A 19,628-nucleotide genomic window follows, 5' to 3' on the forward strand; every position below is an offset into this window, starting at 1 on the left:
ATATTTATTCTATCTAAGGCGTGGCGTTTCAAATGGACGGTCCAGATTATCAATTGGTGGGGCAGAAAGGGCGAACCTTGGTAAATGGAGGTGCGTGCTTGCTACAGCATAGACCCGCGTAAAAATCTGAGCTTGGGCGAGTCTCTATGGACTCACATTTTTCATGCAGTCTCGATTTAGCCCAGAAGGTTCTTTCACCAGGAGAAATGACAGTTCTAATCGCGGGTAAATCTCTTCAACATGGCAATGAAGTAGAAATCCGTTCCGTTCATGAGATGAAAAACTACCATAAAAGTTCTATGGAAGAAAAATATAGTATTATGTTGATATATGGACCACACACATGAAGAAAATGGACGATTGAAAATGATCGATCACAGCTTCAGATTATCCTTGTATATAGCTAGTGATATGATCTGAAGTTCTTCAAGACAAGAAAAAATAGTAGGACCCATTCAATGAACGTCAGGGATCTCTTATACACATTCTAAACTGCCACGTGTCAGGAGTGTAAGGACTCGCGAGTAGCTTTGCATATTGCTTCCGAGCAAGGGCATTCTCGTCATTTGGATTACGCACATGGGCACTTAGAAAAGGAGCTCGAACCCGCAATGCCTGCTGCATTCTCTCTCTCTCTCTCTCTCTCTCTGCTTAACGTGCGCCCGAGATCCAGCTGCGCAGGCTATCGGGATCCCCCATTCGAAGCTTATCGTGCGCCGCCGCGGCTTCCTCTCCATCCTGCAAGCTTCCGCACTCGAAGATTTAGGTCGGAAATTTCATCTCTTCTGTCAGTTTTCATGAATTCTTGGAATCGGGCATGTAATTTGAAGAAACCCTAATTAGGGTTTTTGGTGGGTTCGGTCTTACGGTTTCGATTTCTGAGGATCCTTTCGTTTCTTCGGGACTTGCTTTTTTATCTGTATTCTGTAAAGAATCTTGATTTCTAGGGTTTGGAATTCGTTGAGGTTTATCGATTTTGCGGGTTTCGTTTTCGTGGATTCTTTGTTTTTCATTGAAGAAATTATCTGAGTGGAGCTTGATTGCTCTTTTTTTAAGTGTGGAAATGTGTCGAGTCATTGAACTCAAATTGGAGATCCTGGCCGTTCGGTGGGCGGGCCTCATGGTGTAGATGTCCTGACCAAAGATCTAGGCCGGTCCAGTCATCGGGTGCCCCACGTCTGTATGAGAGAAATGGACTGTTGAAAAGATGGCCAGTGGTCCGCATTCTTCATATACTTTTGGTCTGTCTGATGAGCCGGACTGGCTTGATTTTCTGGTTGGATCATTAGCGAGACCCGCCTGAGGAACGAACTGGTTCTCGCAAATGATTGCCATGTGGCTTGTGGTGTCGTCTTTCGTTAGGTGCTGATTGATTCTACTGGCATTCAATAATGCAGTTTGATATGTAAAAGTTGTATGGATTTTGAGTTCGTATGCATTTTTTGAAGAAGTTCTTTACTTTTCTAATTACGACTATGATGATGGAAACTGCAAATTTTTTTTTTTGCTTGTAACATAAGCTCAGTCCAAAGATCTAAAGATTACATAATAGATGAAAATGCGAATGCTAAGCCCAAGAATGGGAAAATCATGTGGGATGACACACATTCTCTTATTGCAGATGCATACCCACTTGGAACATATCATGGTCATCCATATAGTTTTCGAATTGGGAAATTGATGTGAGAAGCATTTGGCAATATTAGTTATAGTTGTCACCAAAATGAGGGAAGTAAATGTTGGGAATGTGAACCCAAAGAGGGTAGAGTAGACCTCTACTTAGAAACTTCCCCTATTCTGCATTGCCTCAAGGGAAAATTGTTGATTGGAAAAAAGAAGTGCTACAAAGCAGACTTATTGAAATAGAAGCTATGTTGGGTCAGCTTCATGATATGGACATTAAAGCCGGAGACTCTTGAGCTGTCGGAGGAGGATAAATGCCTTCATGAAAAGCTTGGGCTTGCCTATGCGAATCATCTTAAGGAGGAAATCAAGTGGGGACAACGGCCCCGAACCACTTGGCTCAAATAGGGGGGATATGAATACAAAGTTTTTCCATAGTTTTGCAAGTGCCCGTGCTAGATGCAACAAAATCTCTACTGTAGTGGTGGGTGGGGAAAGATTCGAGGAAAAGGATAAGGTCTGCAATTATTGGATTTTATGAAGAGTTGCTGTCAGATGAGAGTTGGTTAAGACCTTCATTTGATAGCCTACATTTCAATGTGATGTCTCAGGAGGTCATAGACTCCCTAGAAAAGTCCTTCTCTGAAGAGGAAGTCAAGAAAGTTGTGGATGATTTGGGGGGAGACAAGGTGCTCGGGCCGGATGGGTTCCCTTTAGCCTTTTTCCAAACATTTTGGGAGACAGTTAAAAGGGATGTGCTGGATTTTATGAATGAATTCTACTCCAGGGGAAGATTATCCAAAGAATTAAGGGTCTCATTTATTGCTGTAATCTTGAAGATTTCTAGTGTCAAAAGTCTATTGTTCTGTAAGTCTGATTCGAAGCATCCATAAGATTCTTGCTAAGGTGCTAGCCACAACGTGCAAAGGAATGTTTCAAGGGATCATATCTAAGAACCAAGGAGCATTTATAGAAGAAAGACAGATCCTTGACAGTGCACCCATTGCCCATGAGTGTATCGACGCCAGATTCAAGCAGAAAGTGGGAGTGGTTTGTAATTTGGACTTAGAAAAGGCGTATAATCATGTTCAACGAGACTTTTTGGATTACATGTTTGGGAGAAATGGCTGTGGGATGACATGGGAGGTGTGGATCCATGAATGCACGAGGTCATCCAAGCTCTCGATCCTAGTAAATGGCTCGCCCAAAGTTTTTTACTAGTTCGCGTGGATTGAGACAAGGTGATGTGGCTTTGAGCAAAATTTTTGAGTGTGGGTAACAAATTGGCCTTTTGAAAGGCTTCTCTGTTAGCAAGTCTAGTCCCCTGGTGTCTCATCTTCAATTCGTGGATGACACTCTACTGTTTTACAACACATGCTGGAATGGTGGAGAACTTGAGAATGATCATTACGTGTTTTGAAGTGGTCTCAGTGTTAAAGGTGAATGTATCGAAGAGTGTTATGCTTGGGGTTCGTGTGGCTAAGGAGGAGCTTGCTTCTCTAGTTGAGGTGTTTGGTTGCAAAGAGGGTGAATTCCCAACTACATACCTTGGTTTACTTCATTGTGTGGGCAAACCGACTAAACATTTATGGGATGTGGTTATAGAAAGGGTGGAAAGAATCCTTGCCAAGTGAAGAGGTAAATACTTATCTTTGGGGGGCCGTATAACAATGATTAAAGTGGTGTTATCTAACCTCCTAGTGTCTTTTATGTCGTTTTACCGTTGCCTGCAATCAGTCTTGGAGAAGATTGATAGGTTAAGGAGAGACTCTTTGTGGCAAGAAGTGGAGGAAGACAAAAGAAAATTCCATTTACTTAGGTGGGATGAAGTTTGTAAGCCCTATAGGGAAGGTGGGGTGGGCATTAAATATTTGGGCGTAATGAATCAGGCTCTATGGAGGTTTGTTATGGAAGAAGAGGCGTTCTGGAAGGATATAATTGTAACTAAATATGGATTCGATGTTGGAGGGTGGTTTACAGAAGACTCTTCCTTGTACAGGGCGTTGCACTTGTGGAAAGGGATTGCTTTGGTGAATGTGAGCTTTGATAATGGAGTGTGTTTTGTGCTTGGGAATGGTGAGAACATTCGCTTTTGGAAAGATATTTGGATTGGGGATGAGACTTTGGAGCCAGGATTCCCGTGGCTAGCAAGCTCATCGACGGACCAAGAGATGTTGGTGAGTCAGTGCTTCTCCCGATTCAGGGATTGTATAATGTGGACTCCTCGCCGACGTTTGGGGGGATTTGCATCACCATTGGATCATATCAATTTTTGCTATCCATCCCTTGGTGATAAGGATAAGATGTGTTGGCAGTTAGATAAATCTGGATGATTCTTGGTCCGATCCTTCAATAGCATGCTCTAGGCCATGGTCTCAAGGACTACACAAGTGGTGCAGTCGCTGCCAAGTTTATTTGGCACTATGGAGCTCCTTCAGGTTGGTTGGTCAGGGCAAAGTTTTGATAGTTGTTAACCTTCAAAAGTGGGGAATGGCTATCCCAAATGTTTGTTTGATGTGCATGGCGAATGTGGGATCAATTGATCACCTCTTTTTGCACTGCCTGACAACATCCTTTTTGTGGAATAGTATCCTAACCTCGTTTCAAGTGTTTTGGGCCTATCCGATGTCTATTGATCTATTCATTTTGTCTTGGCATTGTATGAATCTCAAAAAGGAGTTCCAAATCCCATGATGTTTATGCTTGTTGGCGGGGCTTTGAGCTATTTGGGAAGAAAGAAATGGGAGGTGTTTTAGAAACTTGAGCCACTCGTCAGGTTGGGTCGTGCTGAAAGTCAAAAGTCTAGTTATTGAATGGGCCTCGGGTTTTGGGGAGGGATGGAGAATTAATTATTCTTTCTTCATGTAAATAGTTGGGATGGTTCTCACCTTCTCTTTGGATAGTCCTTTGCCTTTTGATGCGTGTTTATAATATACTTTTGCTACCTTTTAAAAAAAGCCCATTACCAAAGGCCCCCCAAATTTCATCACTACAACACCCCGCAAGCTCCTTTAAATTTCTAGCTCAAAATTAAGACAATTTCAAAATTTTTTAGTTTGGCATGGGCTAGTGGTCCCGATTGGTTATTGATGGTTGTTGAATTGATTTCGTTCCATATTTACCACGGAACCACAGGCGCAAAGGCCCCTTGGGTCGCACGAGATTGCTTATGCTGTTTGACAACATTGAGTGTTATTGGCTCATGTAGCCAAGGCTTGAAGACTAGCCATAATAATCATGTTTGAGTAGGCTGTTTAAAACATGTCTAGAATATTTTCCTTATCCATGATGATTGTATTTTATTTTTTATTTTTATGGCTAAGCACATCTTATTGAAAGGGAGAATCAGAGAAGCGTGAATGAGTTCTCAACATCAGGTGTCGATTGACAACGCCTGCTTTTGCCAAGGAAATGGCTATAGTTCCATGAAATTGTGGGAAAGGAAACATTAATTTCCTTGTTTACTTCTCAGCAAAGATTTTCCTATAAATATAGGATCTATTTTCCATTTTGTTGTTTGGCAAAAAAAATAAAAAATCTCAAGAAAAAAAATCTAGGTAGTTACTAGCATATGCCATATTAGTATATATGGGATTAGGGGTGTTAATGGGGGCTTGGGCTTGCCAAAAGCACAATTTTGACTAGGCTTGGCCCGACAGCCGGGCCCAAAATAGTTCAAAATCTGGGCTTGAGACCAACCCCCCATCTAGCCCATTGACAGCCCTATAAGGGATGCTTGAAGATGGATAGTGACACATGTGGCATACGTGGCATGTGTGGGTGCTCGAAGCTGAATTGTGGCACATGATGTGCTTGAAGTTGTATGGTGGCACATGTGGGCATGTGGCACAAGACACAGATTGGCACATTTGACACAGGGGCACTTGAAGTTAGATGGCAACACTTGTGCACATTGACACCATTGTTACATGTGGCATATTTGGAGTAATTTAAGCTGGACGATGGCACATTTGGCAAATTGACACATGTGGAGTCTTTGCACAGGTGGGGCACAAGGGAAGATGAATGGTGGTACATGTAGCACATTAGCACATGTGGGGCACACAAGAAGATGGATGGTGTCACAAGTGGCACATTAGCACATGTGGGACACTTTACACGTGTGGGGCACAGACAATGTTTGAAATATCGATATCGCTCCAAGTTTTGTTAGTCGGGGATATGGAAACACTATCAATATCATTGATTTCCAAAAATGTGGGAAAATATGGGGAAATGATGGAATTTTTTAGTGAAGCTTCAAGAGATGCTAAAATACACAGATTTGCATATTTAAGAATAAAAAAATCGCAAAAAGAATGCATGCATAATAAGTTTCCATTAAATGGGGCCTAAAAGTGTGTGCTGTCATAAGAAATCAGTTCAATAAATAACACAACAATTACTTAAATCTCATTAAACTAATTAACAAGCAAACAAATTTGCAAATGCATTCATACATTATGCATCCATACATAAATAAGCATATAAACACAATACACATGCATGATGATCCAACCATCCATCTATCCATCGATCCAACCAAACCATCCATCCATCCATCCCATATGATCATCCAAACATCCATCTCATCTATCCATCCAACCATCCAAACAGTTTTTAATAAATAGATTTTTGGTGATATCAATACATTGATGATAATATCGAAATATAGCCGATACACTAGCAATACAAGCAGCATATGAAATTTATGCAATCGAAAGCATTGGCAATACATTGGTGACATCAATACAGTGGCAATACAAGTGACACTTGGAATTTAACAGTAAAAAATATTGGCGATATCGATACATCAACGATACTCAACGATATATTGTCGATACTTGGAATTTTTGATACTACCAGTGTTATCGGTATCACTAAGCTGGATATATGGATAATATCAGGTATATTGTAATATCGAGGATACTCTAAACAATGGGCCTTGGAGAAGATGGATGGTGGGACATGTGTCACATTGGCACATGGGGCATAACCGAAGATGGACAATGACTCATTTGACACGTGGCACACGTGAGGCGATGGAAGATGGATGGTGGGACATTTGGGCTTAACCCTTGAGAACAATCCATTTTCCTTCAATCATGGGAAAATACCTTTCTTAGGGTGAAGGTGGGAAAATAAATTTGTTTATTTTCCAATGAAGATAGAAAGTGGGAAAGACTTGATAAACAATGGAAAGTGAGTTTCATGGGAACAATGTTTCCCTTCCTTTCCATATCCCAACAGGCTCATATGTCACATGCTGAGACCTTTGTGCCGACATGAGGCAACAACGGGATCAATTTCACTTCGATGAGAAGTCAAGAATATGGTGGAAGGGCTCATGAATCACCTAATGGAGATTGTGATTTGAGCAGGAATGCAGGTGGTCAAAAGTTGTAAAAAAGAATGATGGTGCATGGAAGTCCCAAAGTTTGTGGGGCACCAAATGGGCTTGGGAAACATGGCAGCCCTTTATTGGTGGTGCAAATGAGCTGTCAAGATTTAGGGGCTTGCTAAGGTGGAGATCACATGACTTACACTATCGTGACATGGTGAGATAATGTGAAATGGCTTCAACTTATAGTGAGGAAAGCCATGTGGTTTCTCCAGCATGTATGACTAAGGGAGGCATATACTACTTGTGGTCAATTACACCCTCACTCTTGAGGGCATTACATGAAGAGTCTTATTTGAAGCCTACTTCTTCCTTGAATTTGGACCCTTAGGATAGTACAATGTGCCCCTCCAAAAGATCTCAAGGTGGTATGCCTACATCTTTCACCACTCCTATCGCTAGCTCGAGGTTCTACAATCTTGAAGCAATTTCATTAGTACATGACCCTTTAGAGGTGCAACATCATCAACGCTTGTACCAATTAGACGTGTAGAGGCTCTCATGTGTGAGATTGGACATTAACATTCTTTTGAAAGTTGTCATAACCAAATGCTTAATTCCCTATTTGGAGGTGTATGAGGGATATTGGGTTATTTTGGTTGACAAAGTTGTTCAACAAGATTGTAAGATTGAAAGAAAGTATCGGATGAATGGAAGGAAACTACTGTGGTATCTATTTCTAAGAATAAAAAAGATACAAATTGCACTAACCATCATAGAATTAAACTTATGAGCCATACTAAGAAACTTTGGGAGAGTGATTAAGCAAAGACTAGGGCATGAGACAAATGTATAAAATAATAGTTTGGTTTCATGCCTAGAGGTCTACCATTGATGTAATTTGCCTACTTATACAATCAATGGAGAATATAAGGAGGGGGAAGGATGTCCACATGGTCGTTATTGACTTAGAGCATATGATGGGGTCTCTAGAGAGTTAAAATGGTGGTGTTGGGAAAGAAATGAGTTTCAAGAAGATCTATTGACATGATTGATGATATGTATGAGGGACTAGTATCAAATGTGAGGACCACTAGTGAGGAGACAAGTGAGCTCACAACTACTATAGGCTTTCTCTAGGGTCGATATTGAGCCCATACCCGTTACGCCCAGATTAAGTAAATTAAAATTTTAATTTTATAATTTATAACAAAAACCAAACACTTAGCATGTTGTTAGAAGGAGAAACCTTGGTGGAGTCTTCCAGATCCAGGGCTCTTTCTCTATTTAAAGGGAGAACCGCAGGAAATTCCTGCAGAAAACCCTAAGACTTGAGCAACAGAGAGAGAGAGAGAGAGAGAGAGAGAGAGAGAGAGAGAGAGAGAGAGCCTGTAAAGGAGAAACCTCACCGGTAAGTTTTCTATCGTTTTCCTTTTTTATTTTTTTTTTTTTTTTTTTTTTTTTTTTTTTTTTTTAATATGTATTTTCATCTAAAAACCCTACATCTAAATAATGAATGAGGTGGATCAACCCTACGCCCATTGTTATGACCTATGGAGAGGTTTTGAAGATAAGAAAATGGTTTTGCGCGAGATCTTGTATAGAAGGGATCGACTTTGAGAAATCCAGTGGTATTCGTTCAGGACAATTCAAACCGAAGGATCTTAAGGCCGAATCGTGTTAGGGCCTTGAATCCTGGAGCGATCTGACAGGTGAATTTCCCACGGCGATATACGGATGGTATGGATAATGATAGACGATGAAATAAAATAGTTTCAACCAATGATTGTAGATCCCTGATAATTCGGATCCGAGCGATCCATTGTTTTCCAGTTGTTGATGGAGAAATCAATGGATGATTTTGGACCTCAAACCCTTGAATTGATTGAGTCCATAAAAGGCTAAGAGATGGAGAAGAAACCCTAAGATTTTCATAAATCGGATTGTGTATTAGAACCGAACCGACTTTGGTTGATCAATCGAAACTAATATTCGATTGATCGAATAAGTCGATTCTTGTCCAGACAGACCTAAGTTAGAAATTCATATTATGGTTCGATGATCTGAGTCTAGGTTTGATCGATCGAGGGTTCCTCGAGTGATCTCGATCAATTGAAGGTACCGATTGAGCATGGTGAAATCTGTCCAACGACCAAATTGTTTTATTTTCAACTTTTCTCGATCGATCAATTAGACGGTTCGATTGATCGAAGGAGATCCAAAAGTGTCCAGAGACTTATCTTATAAATTCAAACTTTTCCGATCTTGGGTCGATGATCGGAGGATCGATTGACGACCATCAATGTGGCTCAATCGATCGACTACATTGATCGACAGTTCCCTATTTGATTTTCAAAACTAAGTTAATGGAGTAACAAGTTCATAATGGATTAATAATTGGTCATTGTGTTTGATCAAAGGTGGACCCTACTTGATGAAATAGTTTAATTGAATTGTTATATGTTAAATCATCTTAATAGGGATTTAGAGTCTAGATTTCCAAGCGTACAACTGTTCGACAGATTTGACTCTACCAAGAATAGGTGAGTAAATCCCAACGTGTCTCATACTTGTACGGTTAGGATAGATGATATGCTTGTTATGATTGTTATGATTGTCATGATTATTGTGTTGCTGTGATAACATGCTAAGATGATTCTTGTATTGATTCATACTTTGATGTTTATTAATGAGAATTGGATACATGAACATGTGAGCCTTATGATGAGGAATCCATTGTTTCCTCTCGTACCGAGAGATGTATATACCGACTGAGTATGTTGATGCATAGACATTAAGCATGCATTACATACATCCATAGCGTTCATGCGCTGATTCCTAAAGACACTCTAGATGACTGCATGCACACCTTGTGCCTGAGTTCATGGGGGATCTCCCTGGATGGTTTACTTGGTAGATTCGTTACTAGATGCCCTCGTTAGAGGAAGCCTACTCATGGAGTAGATGCGGGCCTTGCCTATGCCTACTTACGGTAGAAGCCTGCCAGGGGTAAATACGGGTTGACGGATATTCGACCCAAGCAAGTGGATGATCATCCCACTTGACTAGATTCATGACATCTCAGCATACATACTCATGCATGCATACATATATTTGATTGTTGATTGCCCTGTCTCATATTGTGCTTTGTATGAACCATGCTAGGTTCACTCACTAGCCTGGCCAGCTAACGTTGTGGATTGACAACCATACAAAGACGAAAGAAACAGGAAACCTAAATTCTGGGCAATGAGGCCGGATTGGCAGATGAAACGCAGGATCAACGGCCATACTTATCTGAGAATGAATCTCACTTGACTAGATTCATGACATCTCAGCATACATACTCTGCATACATATATTTGATTGTTGATTGCCTTATCTCATATTGTGCTTTGTATGAACCATGCTAGGTTGACTCACTAGCCTTGCTAGCTAATGTTGTGGATTGACAACCATACAGAGACGAACGAAACAGGAAACCAGAATTCTGGGCAATGAGGCCGGATTGGCAGATGAAACGCAGGATCAATGGCCATACTTATCTAAGAATGAATCTGCTGTGATGGGCTGAATAAATGGATTGCTCACAAAAAATTGCTGATTATGAATTTTAGAATTTCATTATTTTACTTACTCCTAGTTAGACATTGCTTTGGATGGTTGTTAATAGACATTTTTGCTGAATGATGTTGGTTATTTATGAATGAATAAAGTCCCAAATGGGTGGACGTAGTTGAATTTCAAAATTTGTGATATGATTTGAGAATGTGATGGTTGTGATGATGGAGAAGTGTGAGATCGTATGGCTTGTGTGGATGTTTGATGTTAAATGTTGGTAAGAACTAGAATACATTAAACGATGCCTCCAAGTAACTGTATGATGAGTTGGTTTAAGTACACTTGGTGTACGAGTCATGGACCGTAACTTAGGTCTGAGGGTGCATACTTTGTATCCGAATTTCAGGGCGTGACAATACCTTTTGGTATTGGTTATGGTCAAGTTACTTGACGAGGCATTTGTAGGAAGTGATCCCATGGTGTATGTTGTTTGCTTGGCGTAGTTATGATGGATGAGACAAGGGAGGGCATAAACACAACTAGATTTATGGAGGGGTCCTTCAGAATCTAAAGGATTATAATTTGTCGAACTAAAACAGAGTATATGGGTGCAATTTTACTAACCAAACAAGTGAAAATGAGAATTAGTTAAGATCGCTGGCCAAGAAGTTCCCAAAATGACCGCTTTTGATACCTTGGGTCTATTTCATGAGTAGAGAGATTGAGAAGGATGTTGCCCATAGAATTCAAGTTGGTGGAAGAAATGGAGATGTGCCTCAGAAGTCTTATGTGATCGAGGTTTACCCCTCAAACTGAAAGGGAAAATTTATAGGATAGCTATAAGACCAACCACGCTTCCCAACCATCAATGGGCTGGCGTTTGTGTATACTCCTTTTGTGTGGCGCTATGGTGGCCCTCCTAAGTCGCAGTCTGTGCTTGGTTGTTGTGAAGGAACATGGTGCTTACAATTGACAATCTTAAAAACAGGTCGATGGGCATTCCTAATGTGTCCCATGTGTTTGCTAGATGTGAAGTCACTATGTCACTTGTTTATCCACTGCACCTTTGCAAGATTAGTGTGGGAGAACCTCCCTAAAAAAAGAGGATTGGTGTGGGAGAGGTTTTCGGCCTCGTTAATGTGTCATGGGTGATGCCAGGAAACCATTGACAACTTGTTCTTGGCATCGGATGGTGGCGGTATTGGCAAAAAAGGGAAGGTCTTGTGGAGGCTAGCTTTGTTGGCTTGCTTATGTGCTATTTGGGGGGAAAGAAACAATCAGTGCTTTCAAAATCAAAGCATTTAGCGGCTTTGAAGGTCTTTAAAAGGGTGAAGTCAGAGGTTTTGGGATGGGCTTCTAGTTTAGAAGTCATTGATGAGTGTGTTTTTATTTCTTGAGTTGGGCTGAGGTCATTGTTGTATCTTTGCTGCCTTTTTGGTACTTTAATAAAATTTCATTACTTCTCAAAAAACAAAGACAAGCCATGCTTTATTGAATAGAATGTTGGGCAGTTAAGGAACATGTTCATAGGATGAGTGTAGTTGAAATAAGGATGTTGAGATGGATGAGTGGCAAGATGAGGGAAGATAGAATTAGAATGAATTCATTGGAGGAGCTTAGGAGCAGCACCAATAGGTGTTAAGATGAGGGAAAATAGACTAGATGGTTTGGTCATGTGCCATGGAGACCAGGAACTGTGCCGGTTAGGAGTGAGTTGGTAGAAGTTGAAGGCTCTAAACGGGCAAGGGAAAGGCCTAAAAGGATGTGGATGGAGGTAGTGAGAAAAGACTTGATGACCAATGGTCTAACTGAAGGTAATGGTCCTTGATAGAGTGAATGGCAGAACAGGATTCATGTAGCCAACCCTAATTATAAGGCGGCTTAGATGATGATGAAGAAATAATTTAATTATATTTTGAGCAAGAATTTTCCAAATAATATTGTGAGAAAAATGTCAAAATCTGAAAATCTCCTGAGAAATTCCCATGCTGAGAAATTGCTGATAAAGAGATTTGTCACAATGATTCTCGGAGTACATTTTTTCCCATGTCATTTTGTATGAACCTTTCAGTAGCATCCTATGTAAACTGTTAGTGTTGGGCTTTCCATATGCTCAAATTGTTTGTACCATTTTTGTAGAGGATTCCTGGGATGTACAGAAGTATTCATATATTCTATTAAGTGGAAGTTTGATCTTTGTCAACCTGTTTCTTTTCTTATTTCAGATGAAGGCCCGCCCCTTCCTGTAACTTTGGTACGATGGATCCTGAAGGCAAAAAGTTTGGAAGAGGTAAGATGTAACAGGATGCTTATTGGCCATTAATCTTGTGCGAATTTTCATAGATATCTTGTTCTGCAAAGTACATTTGAGATTTTTTATTAGATTTGATTTTATTTGTTTGGTCTGTCTATTTCATTGCACATTATCTGGTTTACTCCGTTATAACTAAAACGGTGCTGCATTCCTTTTTAAACTCACCAAATGTTTGGATGGTCACAGCCAGATTAGATTTCTAGCAAAGTTAGCTCAGCTCATGTGATTTTCTCCTTTCCTTTTCTCTCTTCCTTTCTTTTCTTGCCCATGCTTTAGGTTTCCTGTATGTAGTTTTTGTTCTGATTTTTAAAATTTAGCTCACCAGCACATCTTATTCTTGAAACCTAACAGCTTACCATAATGGCTGTTATGGGCCATTTTTTTTTAGAATGGCTGTGACAGCCCTGTATTGCGTAACAGCCCCCACTGTTACCATTACAGCTGTCACGTAACTATTTTTTAATACCATGGTTTTGGGGCCACCCTGATGAACGGCTTGGATCTCACACATGTGCCCCTTGAGCCAAGAGTAAGGTGTGAGAGCAGGGTGGTGCAAGTAAGACTAGGAAACATCACTGAAACTATTGGACTGTTCTTGAGAGCTCATGGCTGTGTCAATCTCACCCAACAGTTATATCATTACTCTGTTGGTTTGGAAACTTTGATGGTATTAACAGGCAGTAATATTTTCAGAATTCATCAATAACAAACTCTTCCTTATCTGAACAATAAATGTCAATCAATATTATTAATTTTCTGCCAATCAAAAGAAACATTTTTCTGGATCGTATCATTCTCTGATCTGTCTCAATCGAAGGTTGTGTCATGCCCTTTTATTGGTTTGCTTGGTTGAAAAGAGGTCTGCAACGTTGCTTATCTCTAGTGCCTGGCCATGTGGTGATCCAGGCTGTCACCAATCAAATCTTTCTGTGAATAGTCATGTGGCAGAATCCCACGGGTCAGAGATCTTCTCCACCCATACATTGTTTGGTTAGAAAAAAGGGTCTGCATTTTACCAACTTGGTATGGACATCTGGGTCACCATATGGTGTGAGGCACAAGGAATGACCAACAATGGGAAGGCAACATATCATGAGCAGCACTAGTAAGATTTGGTTTAAAGGCTGGAAAGCTTTACTGGCACTTGCTTAGGTCCAAAGATTGAGCTGATTAGAAACTAGTCGAGTGCTTGAGACACTGAACAAAATTTTGAGTACAAAAATGTTTTTGTTTATTTTTTTATTTATATTTATTTTTTCCTTTTAAAGCTTGTGTTAAAAGTTCGAGGTCCTGTTCTAGTTTTTCCCCCTATAATAAAAAAGCAAATTACACTCCCAACTTGACTGCGGTATTGATTGAATTGAGTTGATTACGTGAGATTTAAAACCTTGGTTTAACAAGTGATTTTTTCAAGTATACTCATTTTATTGGAGGCTTCAATTAGTTAATATTTTCATGTCTTTAAAATGGGTTTGACTGAGATCTCTCCTCCCATTTGTTAAATCTTCAGGGCCAAGGGAGCTTACTGGTGCTGTTGATCTTATAAATCACTACAAGTTGTGGGCACACCATGATTTCTTTTGCAAGCGAGCACTACCTTTGGCGATTTCTGATACGCACTATCTTCACAATGTGGTGGGAGACACTGAAATCAGGAAAGGTGAAGGGATGGAACTGGATCAGCTCTTTCAGAACACCTCGTACGTGAGAGAGACAAATGCACACATACAGCCCTTTGACCTGGACACTCTCAGACAAGCGTTCCAGCTGAGAGAGACAGCCCCCATTGATCTACCTTCTGTAAGTGGTTTCATGTTGCAGTGGATTCTCTTGGTCTTTCTCATGCGGAATGCTAATTGCAGCCACACATCTGCAGTCTTCAAAATCCATATTTCCCACATGTTGTCAACATGACACATTCGTGAGAGATACAATGTGTTCATTAGGGGGCACTGCATTTCATAGCACTGGCCCAAATCAGGTCTGTCGGGTCGGTAGTAAATTCACATTAAAAAAATGGAAAGATGAAAAAGGTTGATCAACCTACCAGATTCAACACGCACACCCACCTAATGAGCGCTGGCCTGATTTTTTACATTGAAGTGGGGCCCACAGATGAGCAGTTCGGATCTTGTGGACATGCCATGTAGACAGATGGGGGTAACTGGTTTTTGGGACTGCAGATGTGTGGCTGCAAGTAGCATTCATTTTCCAATTACTAGTACCAGCCCATTTGTTATGTTATATGACAGGCAGAAAAGGGGGTTCCAACCATTGGTGGGAAAGTGAAAAGCGAGTCCAAAGATAAGGAGAGGAAGCATAAGAAGCACAAGGACAGGGATAAGGACAAGGACAAGGACAAGGAGCACAAGAAGCGCAAACATCGTCACAAGGATCGGAGTAAAGATAAAGATAAGGAGAAGAAGAAGGACAAGAGCGGGCACCACGATGCTGGTGCTGATCACACAAAGAAGCATCATGACAAGGTGTGCATGCTTTCATTTTCTGAAGTTGAGCTATGTGATTCAACCCTCACTAAATGAGTCTTAGCTGATAGATTTTGTATTTTCTTGGCCTTGGGGCCTGTGTGTGTGCGCGCGCGCGCGCACGCTTAACAAGAAGTGATTCAAACCAGGGATATCCAATATTGTTGGGTTTTCAATGTGCCTGTGGGCCAATGCCCATCCACTGACACCCATCAGGTCAACATTCTGGACTGCCTAACCATGGGCCCCATTTGCACACCTGAAGATTATGCTGCATGTCCTCTAGCCTAAGATGATACTTGCTTCTCTTTACTGAAATCCTTATCCCTTCCAAGTCTTCAGGTGGTTGATTTGTGTGTTTTCCTTATTTCAGAAAAGGAAGCATGATGGGAGTGAAGAGCTTTCTGATGTTCATAAGCACAAGAAAAGTAAGGTAACAGAACGGCTAATAATCTTGCCACATTATTCCATTTGGGTCTTTTTTCTGTTTGCTTTCTTGTTTTTGCTTAGTGATCTGTGTGATCTTTCTGTGCATATTTTCAGCATAAGAGCTCTAAGGTGGATGAAATGGGAGCGATAAAGGTTGCTGGCTGATAGTTGCAATGGTCTCTTGAATTTTAGTATCTCATATTTTTTTGTGCATTTGATGATTGGAGGAATGGATTTTCTGGTTTTGGTCTCAACATTCTCGAGGTATGTTCTCCCATACCTGCCTATTTCATCTCCATGCTGCTTGTATATATGCATTTCTTTTAATCTTTATCGAACTTGTGAAGGGACTCCTGTTGCTCTACACGTGCGCATGCACATATTGGAAATGCTCTGATTCAACTCATTAGCTCCTTGTTGAATACTTGCATGAGTGATTCATTGATCTGGACCATCCATGTGGTGAGCTCCAGTTTGTATTGCTCATCACGAAGAATTCGTTTTGATTTTCTGATCCTAACCATCCAACTGGTGGGCTGCAAATGCATGTTCATTAAAAAACAACAACAGCTTTATCTACCATAGCCATTCATTTGCAGGCCCCACTCCAACCGGTGGGCTGCATATGTATGTTTATTAAAAACAATGACAGCTTTATCTACTATAGCCATTCATTTGCAAGCCCCACTCATCTTGTTGGAATTGTCTTATCGGTATCACTATTCACATTTACCATGTATGCATAGGTATCATATTCACAGGAATCAGGATAACACATGGTGGGATCCACTTGACCCATCTTGTTTCAATGGACATTTTTTTAAATGATAAAAACAAATATTCTCAGAGATCTGCTATAGCTCTACACACACGCACCTCTATGTGTAGACATGTTTCAACCTGGGTTGTATAGGACTTCCATGCTGTGTATGTGGCGATACCTGGCGTGTAGATGGTCCAGCTAAAAATCAGGCTGTCAGAGAGGAAACTTTCATGTCCGATTTTTAAGGGGGATCCTATCAAAACCTATTCCAAATTTTCTTTTCCTAGACCCACAACTAATAAACCTACTTATGATTACGAGGTTCATTCGAATCTGAAAATTCAATCCTGGAAATACAGCATCCCACTTTTTTTACGTATGGAAACAGTGAATGGCCTAGAAAAACTTGCAAGTTTATTTGGACTTTTTGGTTTTTTCACACATGTCGACTACCTTATAGTAAACCACCTGAGTTTTGGGGCAAATGATCTAAATGCGGATCCTTACTCTTGCTCGGGTGGTAGACTCTCAGGAGTTTCAACACCCGGTCAAGGGTTCGAGTATCCATAAGTGGTGAAATTCCACTAGCGTGAGTGTGTGGGGTGTGTGTGCGTGTGTAAAAAAAAAAGAAAAAAGAAAAAGATCTAAATGCTGGGTCTCACCTGATACGCAGGTTGGTGGCTTGTACAACGTATACATGCCATGTTGGCATGCACCTCTGTTTGTGGGGCTAGCAAGACAATGTTCTCAATGATCAAAACCTTCATGCATGTGCTTAATCGTGTTGTTCTTCATCCATCCCTGATATGTATTATATATTTTTTCTTCTGTTGTGTTATGGTGCAGGTTATTCGCGAGTGGAGAGGCCTATGGAACAACAGGTGGGAAGAAAAAAACCCAAGGAGGATGAAATTGCAGTCGGGGGGTGTATCATTACGCTAACAGTTTTACGGATTGGTGAAAGTGGCAGTCTTTTGTATTACAATAAGGGTTTTACAGAACTGGCAGTAATGCACAGCTAACTTTCTCATTTTTCATGGGATATTGTCAGTGTCTAAGCACACTCTTTCTGTACATTATCATAACATTTCCCTTTTTTTCAGGTCCAAAGCCGCCCCCACCCACCACCAAAAAAGTGATTGAATTTCAATCTCAGCTTTTGAGATAATATAGATAGTGGGAAGAACGGTGTATTAGACGAGTCGGGTGTCTAAGCATCCCTCTTTCGGGTCTTTTAGAAATGATTCATTCATGGCGGATTGACTTTTGTAGCTTTTGGGTTTTATAGTGTAATAGGGAAAACAAGGGCTGTATTAGATGAGTTGGGTGTCAAAAGCACTTGTAAATTATCATGGCACGCTCCCACTTCTCAGGTCCAAGCCTAGCCCCCTCCTTTTTCTTTCTTTCTTTCTTTTTCTTTTCTTTTCTTTTTAAATGTGAATTTGGATTCGCTGCTTTGAGCTATACAGGGAAGGAAATGGTGTATTAGATGAGTTGGGTGTCTTAAGCATCCAAATCATGTGAGATCCGAAGTGCTTTCCTTTCATGTGAAAATGATTTTGTAAATGCATGAGAATCATCTACAGAAAAAAAAGAAAATTTTGTAGCCTCTTCAGAGGGGAAAATGGTGTATTGGATAAAGCCCAGTCATGGAGAAGGTTTCTTGTGTGTGAATTTTTGCAGCTCTGAGCTATTATAGAGAAGGGTGTATCAGATGATTTGGGTGTCTAACCCCACTTGTTTAAAAATGAAAAAAGAAGAAGAAAAAGATCACTGCATTCCCATTTCTCAGGTCGAACTTATGCATTGGAAGTGGTTTCTCTTCATTTGAATTTGATTTCAGTATGGTCTCTGTTTCATTACGTTCAAATTCCTAAATTGAAAGTGTGATTTGAGCTCATGCTTTTGTGTTATGAGAAAGGATTCAACGTCAGAACTAATATTTATGTGGGCATGCTTTGAGTGAGCATTACATACAATATTGAAGCAGCATGTCTAGATTAGAGCTGTTAACAGATTCCTGATGGACCCAACTTGAATTTTGTAGGTTGGGGTTCAAACTTTGGAACCATTTAGGAATCAAGGTGGGTGTGGGTGCACCACCATTGTGGATCCAGCTAAAAATTGGGTCAGATATGATGTGTAGTTGCATAATCTAGCAATGGAATATGAGGTTTTGCTAAGCTACAACGGTAGGAGAGCTCATTTACGCACCACGCATGTTTCAAAGGTGTACATGCATTTGCAATTTTAATCCATTCATCAAGTTGTCCCGGCCATATAAATGCACCCTTATTTGACCTGAAACCTGACTTCAAACCAAGGCCCAAAGACCCAACTCGAATACTTGTGTCCACTAGGCTCCGAGTCTGCACGGACCTGACAATGACAACTTTTAAAACGATCAACCTAGGCACAGCCACTCTATTGGGAAAATCTCGCCTAAAAATGAAAATAATTATTATAAATTAAGAAAAAAATTAAAATTAAAATGTTTGGTACGATAAATATGTTTGTGATAAAACGTGATAATTTAAAATTGGGTTTTTAGCCAACATGATCCCAACTTGCCCAGCCTAAATTTGGGTTGGGTCTGGTTGAGTTGGGATGTGATCGAGGTGGGCTTGGGCCGAGGCCTCGGGCAACCTGAACCTGACTCTATGTTACATGTATTTTTGGTACTATGAATATTGACACTTGCTCAGTTGTCGGAAGTTGGTCACCTGTTGGGAGTATATCATAAGAAGAAAATTTTCAATGGCACTTAGAGCTGTCAATGGGCCCGGTTAGCCCATTGGGTTCTCCGGCTTGGCCTGCTTCATGCTGGACTAGGGTTGGCATATGTGGCCCGATGGCCGGGTTGAAGCCCAGCCCATTTACTAAGCGTTTCAGGCTGGGGTTGTGTATAAAGGTGTGTCAGCCTACTTCAAATTCATCCCAGGCGGGCCCTTTATTGTTTCCGAAGAGGGTCAACAGATCTATCTCTCTCTTTTTGTTTTTTTTTTTTCTTTTTCCAATATATTATTTAAAATATTTAATAACTCGGGTTAGCATATGTGGCCCGAGGGCAGGGTTGAAGCCTAAAAGTGAAGCTCATTTACTAAGTGAGTC

The 19,628-nt window shown here is 40.6% G+C and overlaps 1 protein-coding gene across 5 annotated transcripts; it reads left to right on the forward strand.

Annotated features, from left to right (window-relative positions):
• Window positions 1–612: 612 nt before the first annotated feature.
• On the forward strand, window positions 613–17,896 carry LOC131220752 (mediator of RNA polymerase II transcription subunit 19a). 5 transcript variants are annotated; one of them, XM_058215574.1, is made up of 8 exons: window positions 613–766; window positions 12,751–12,815; window positions 14,350–14,639; window positions 15,092–15,325; window positions 15,699–15,758; window positions 15,869–16,018; window positions 17,364–17,524; window positions 17,621–17,896. In XM_058215574.1, exons 2-6 carry the CDS (start codon window positions 12,785–12,787, stop codon window positions 15,917–15,919), a joined length of 666 nt encoding a protein of 221 aa, XP_058071557.1. In that variant the 5' UTR covers window positions 613–766; window positions 12,751–12,784; the 3' UTR covers window positions 15,920–16,018; window positions 17,364–17,524; window positions 17,621–17,896. The 5 variants fall into 5 exon arrangements, with proteins under 5 accessions (XP_058071557.1, XP_058071556.1, XP_058071559.1 ...); XM_058215573.1 differs by having other exon boundaries at window positions 17,364–17,896; XM_058215576.1 differs by lacking the exons at window positions 17,364–17,524; window positions 17,621–17,896 and having other exon boundaries at window positions 15,668–15,758; window positions 15,869–16,009.
• Window positions 17,897–19,628: the final 1,732 nt, after the last annotated feature.

Source organism: Magnolia sinica, chromosome 12 (genome assembly GCF_029962835.1).
Source record: "Magnolia sinica isolate HGM2019 chromosome 12, MsV1, whole genome shotgun sequence".
NCBI lineage: Eukaryota > Viridiplantae > Streptophyta > Magnoliopsida > Magnoliales > Magnoliaceae > Magnolia > Magnolia sinica.

Bases quoted from the DNA above. Each gene is read 5' to 3' on its own strand.
- LOC131220752 (XM_058215573.1), top strand. From the start codon at position 12,785: ATGGATCCTGAAGGCAAAAAGTTTGGAAGAG. The intron at 14,640-15,091 runs GTAAGTGGTTTC...GTTATATGACAG, and splicing joins CCCCCATTGATCTACCTTCT to GCAGAAAAGGGGGTTCCAAC. The intron at 15,326-15,698 runs GTGTGCATGCTT...TCCTTATTTCAG, and splicing joins CAAAGAAGCATCATGACAAG to AAAAGGAAGCATGATGGGAG.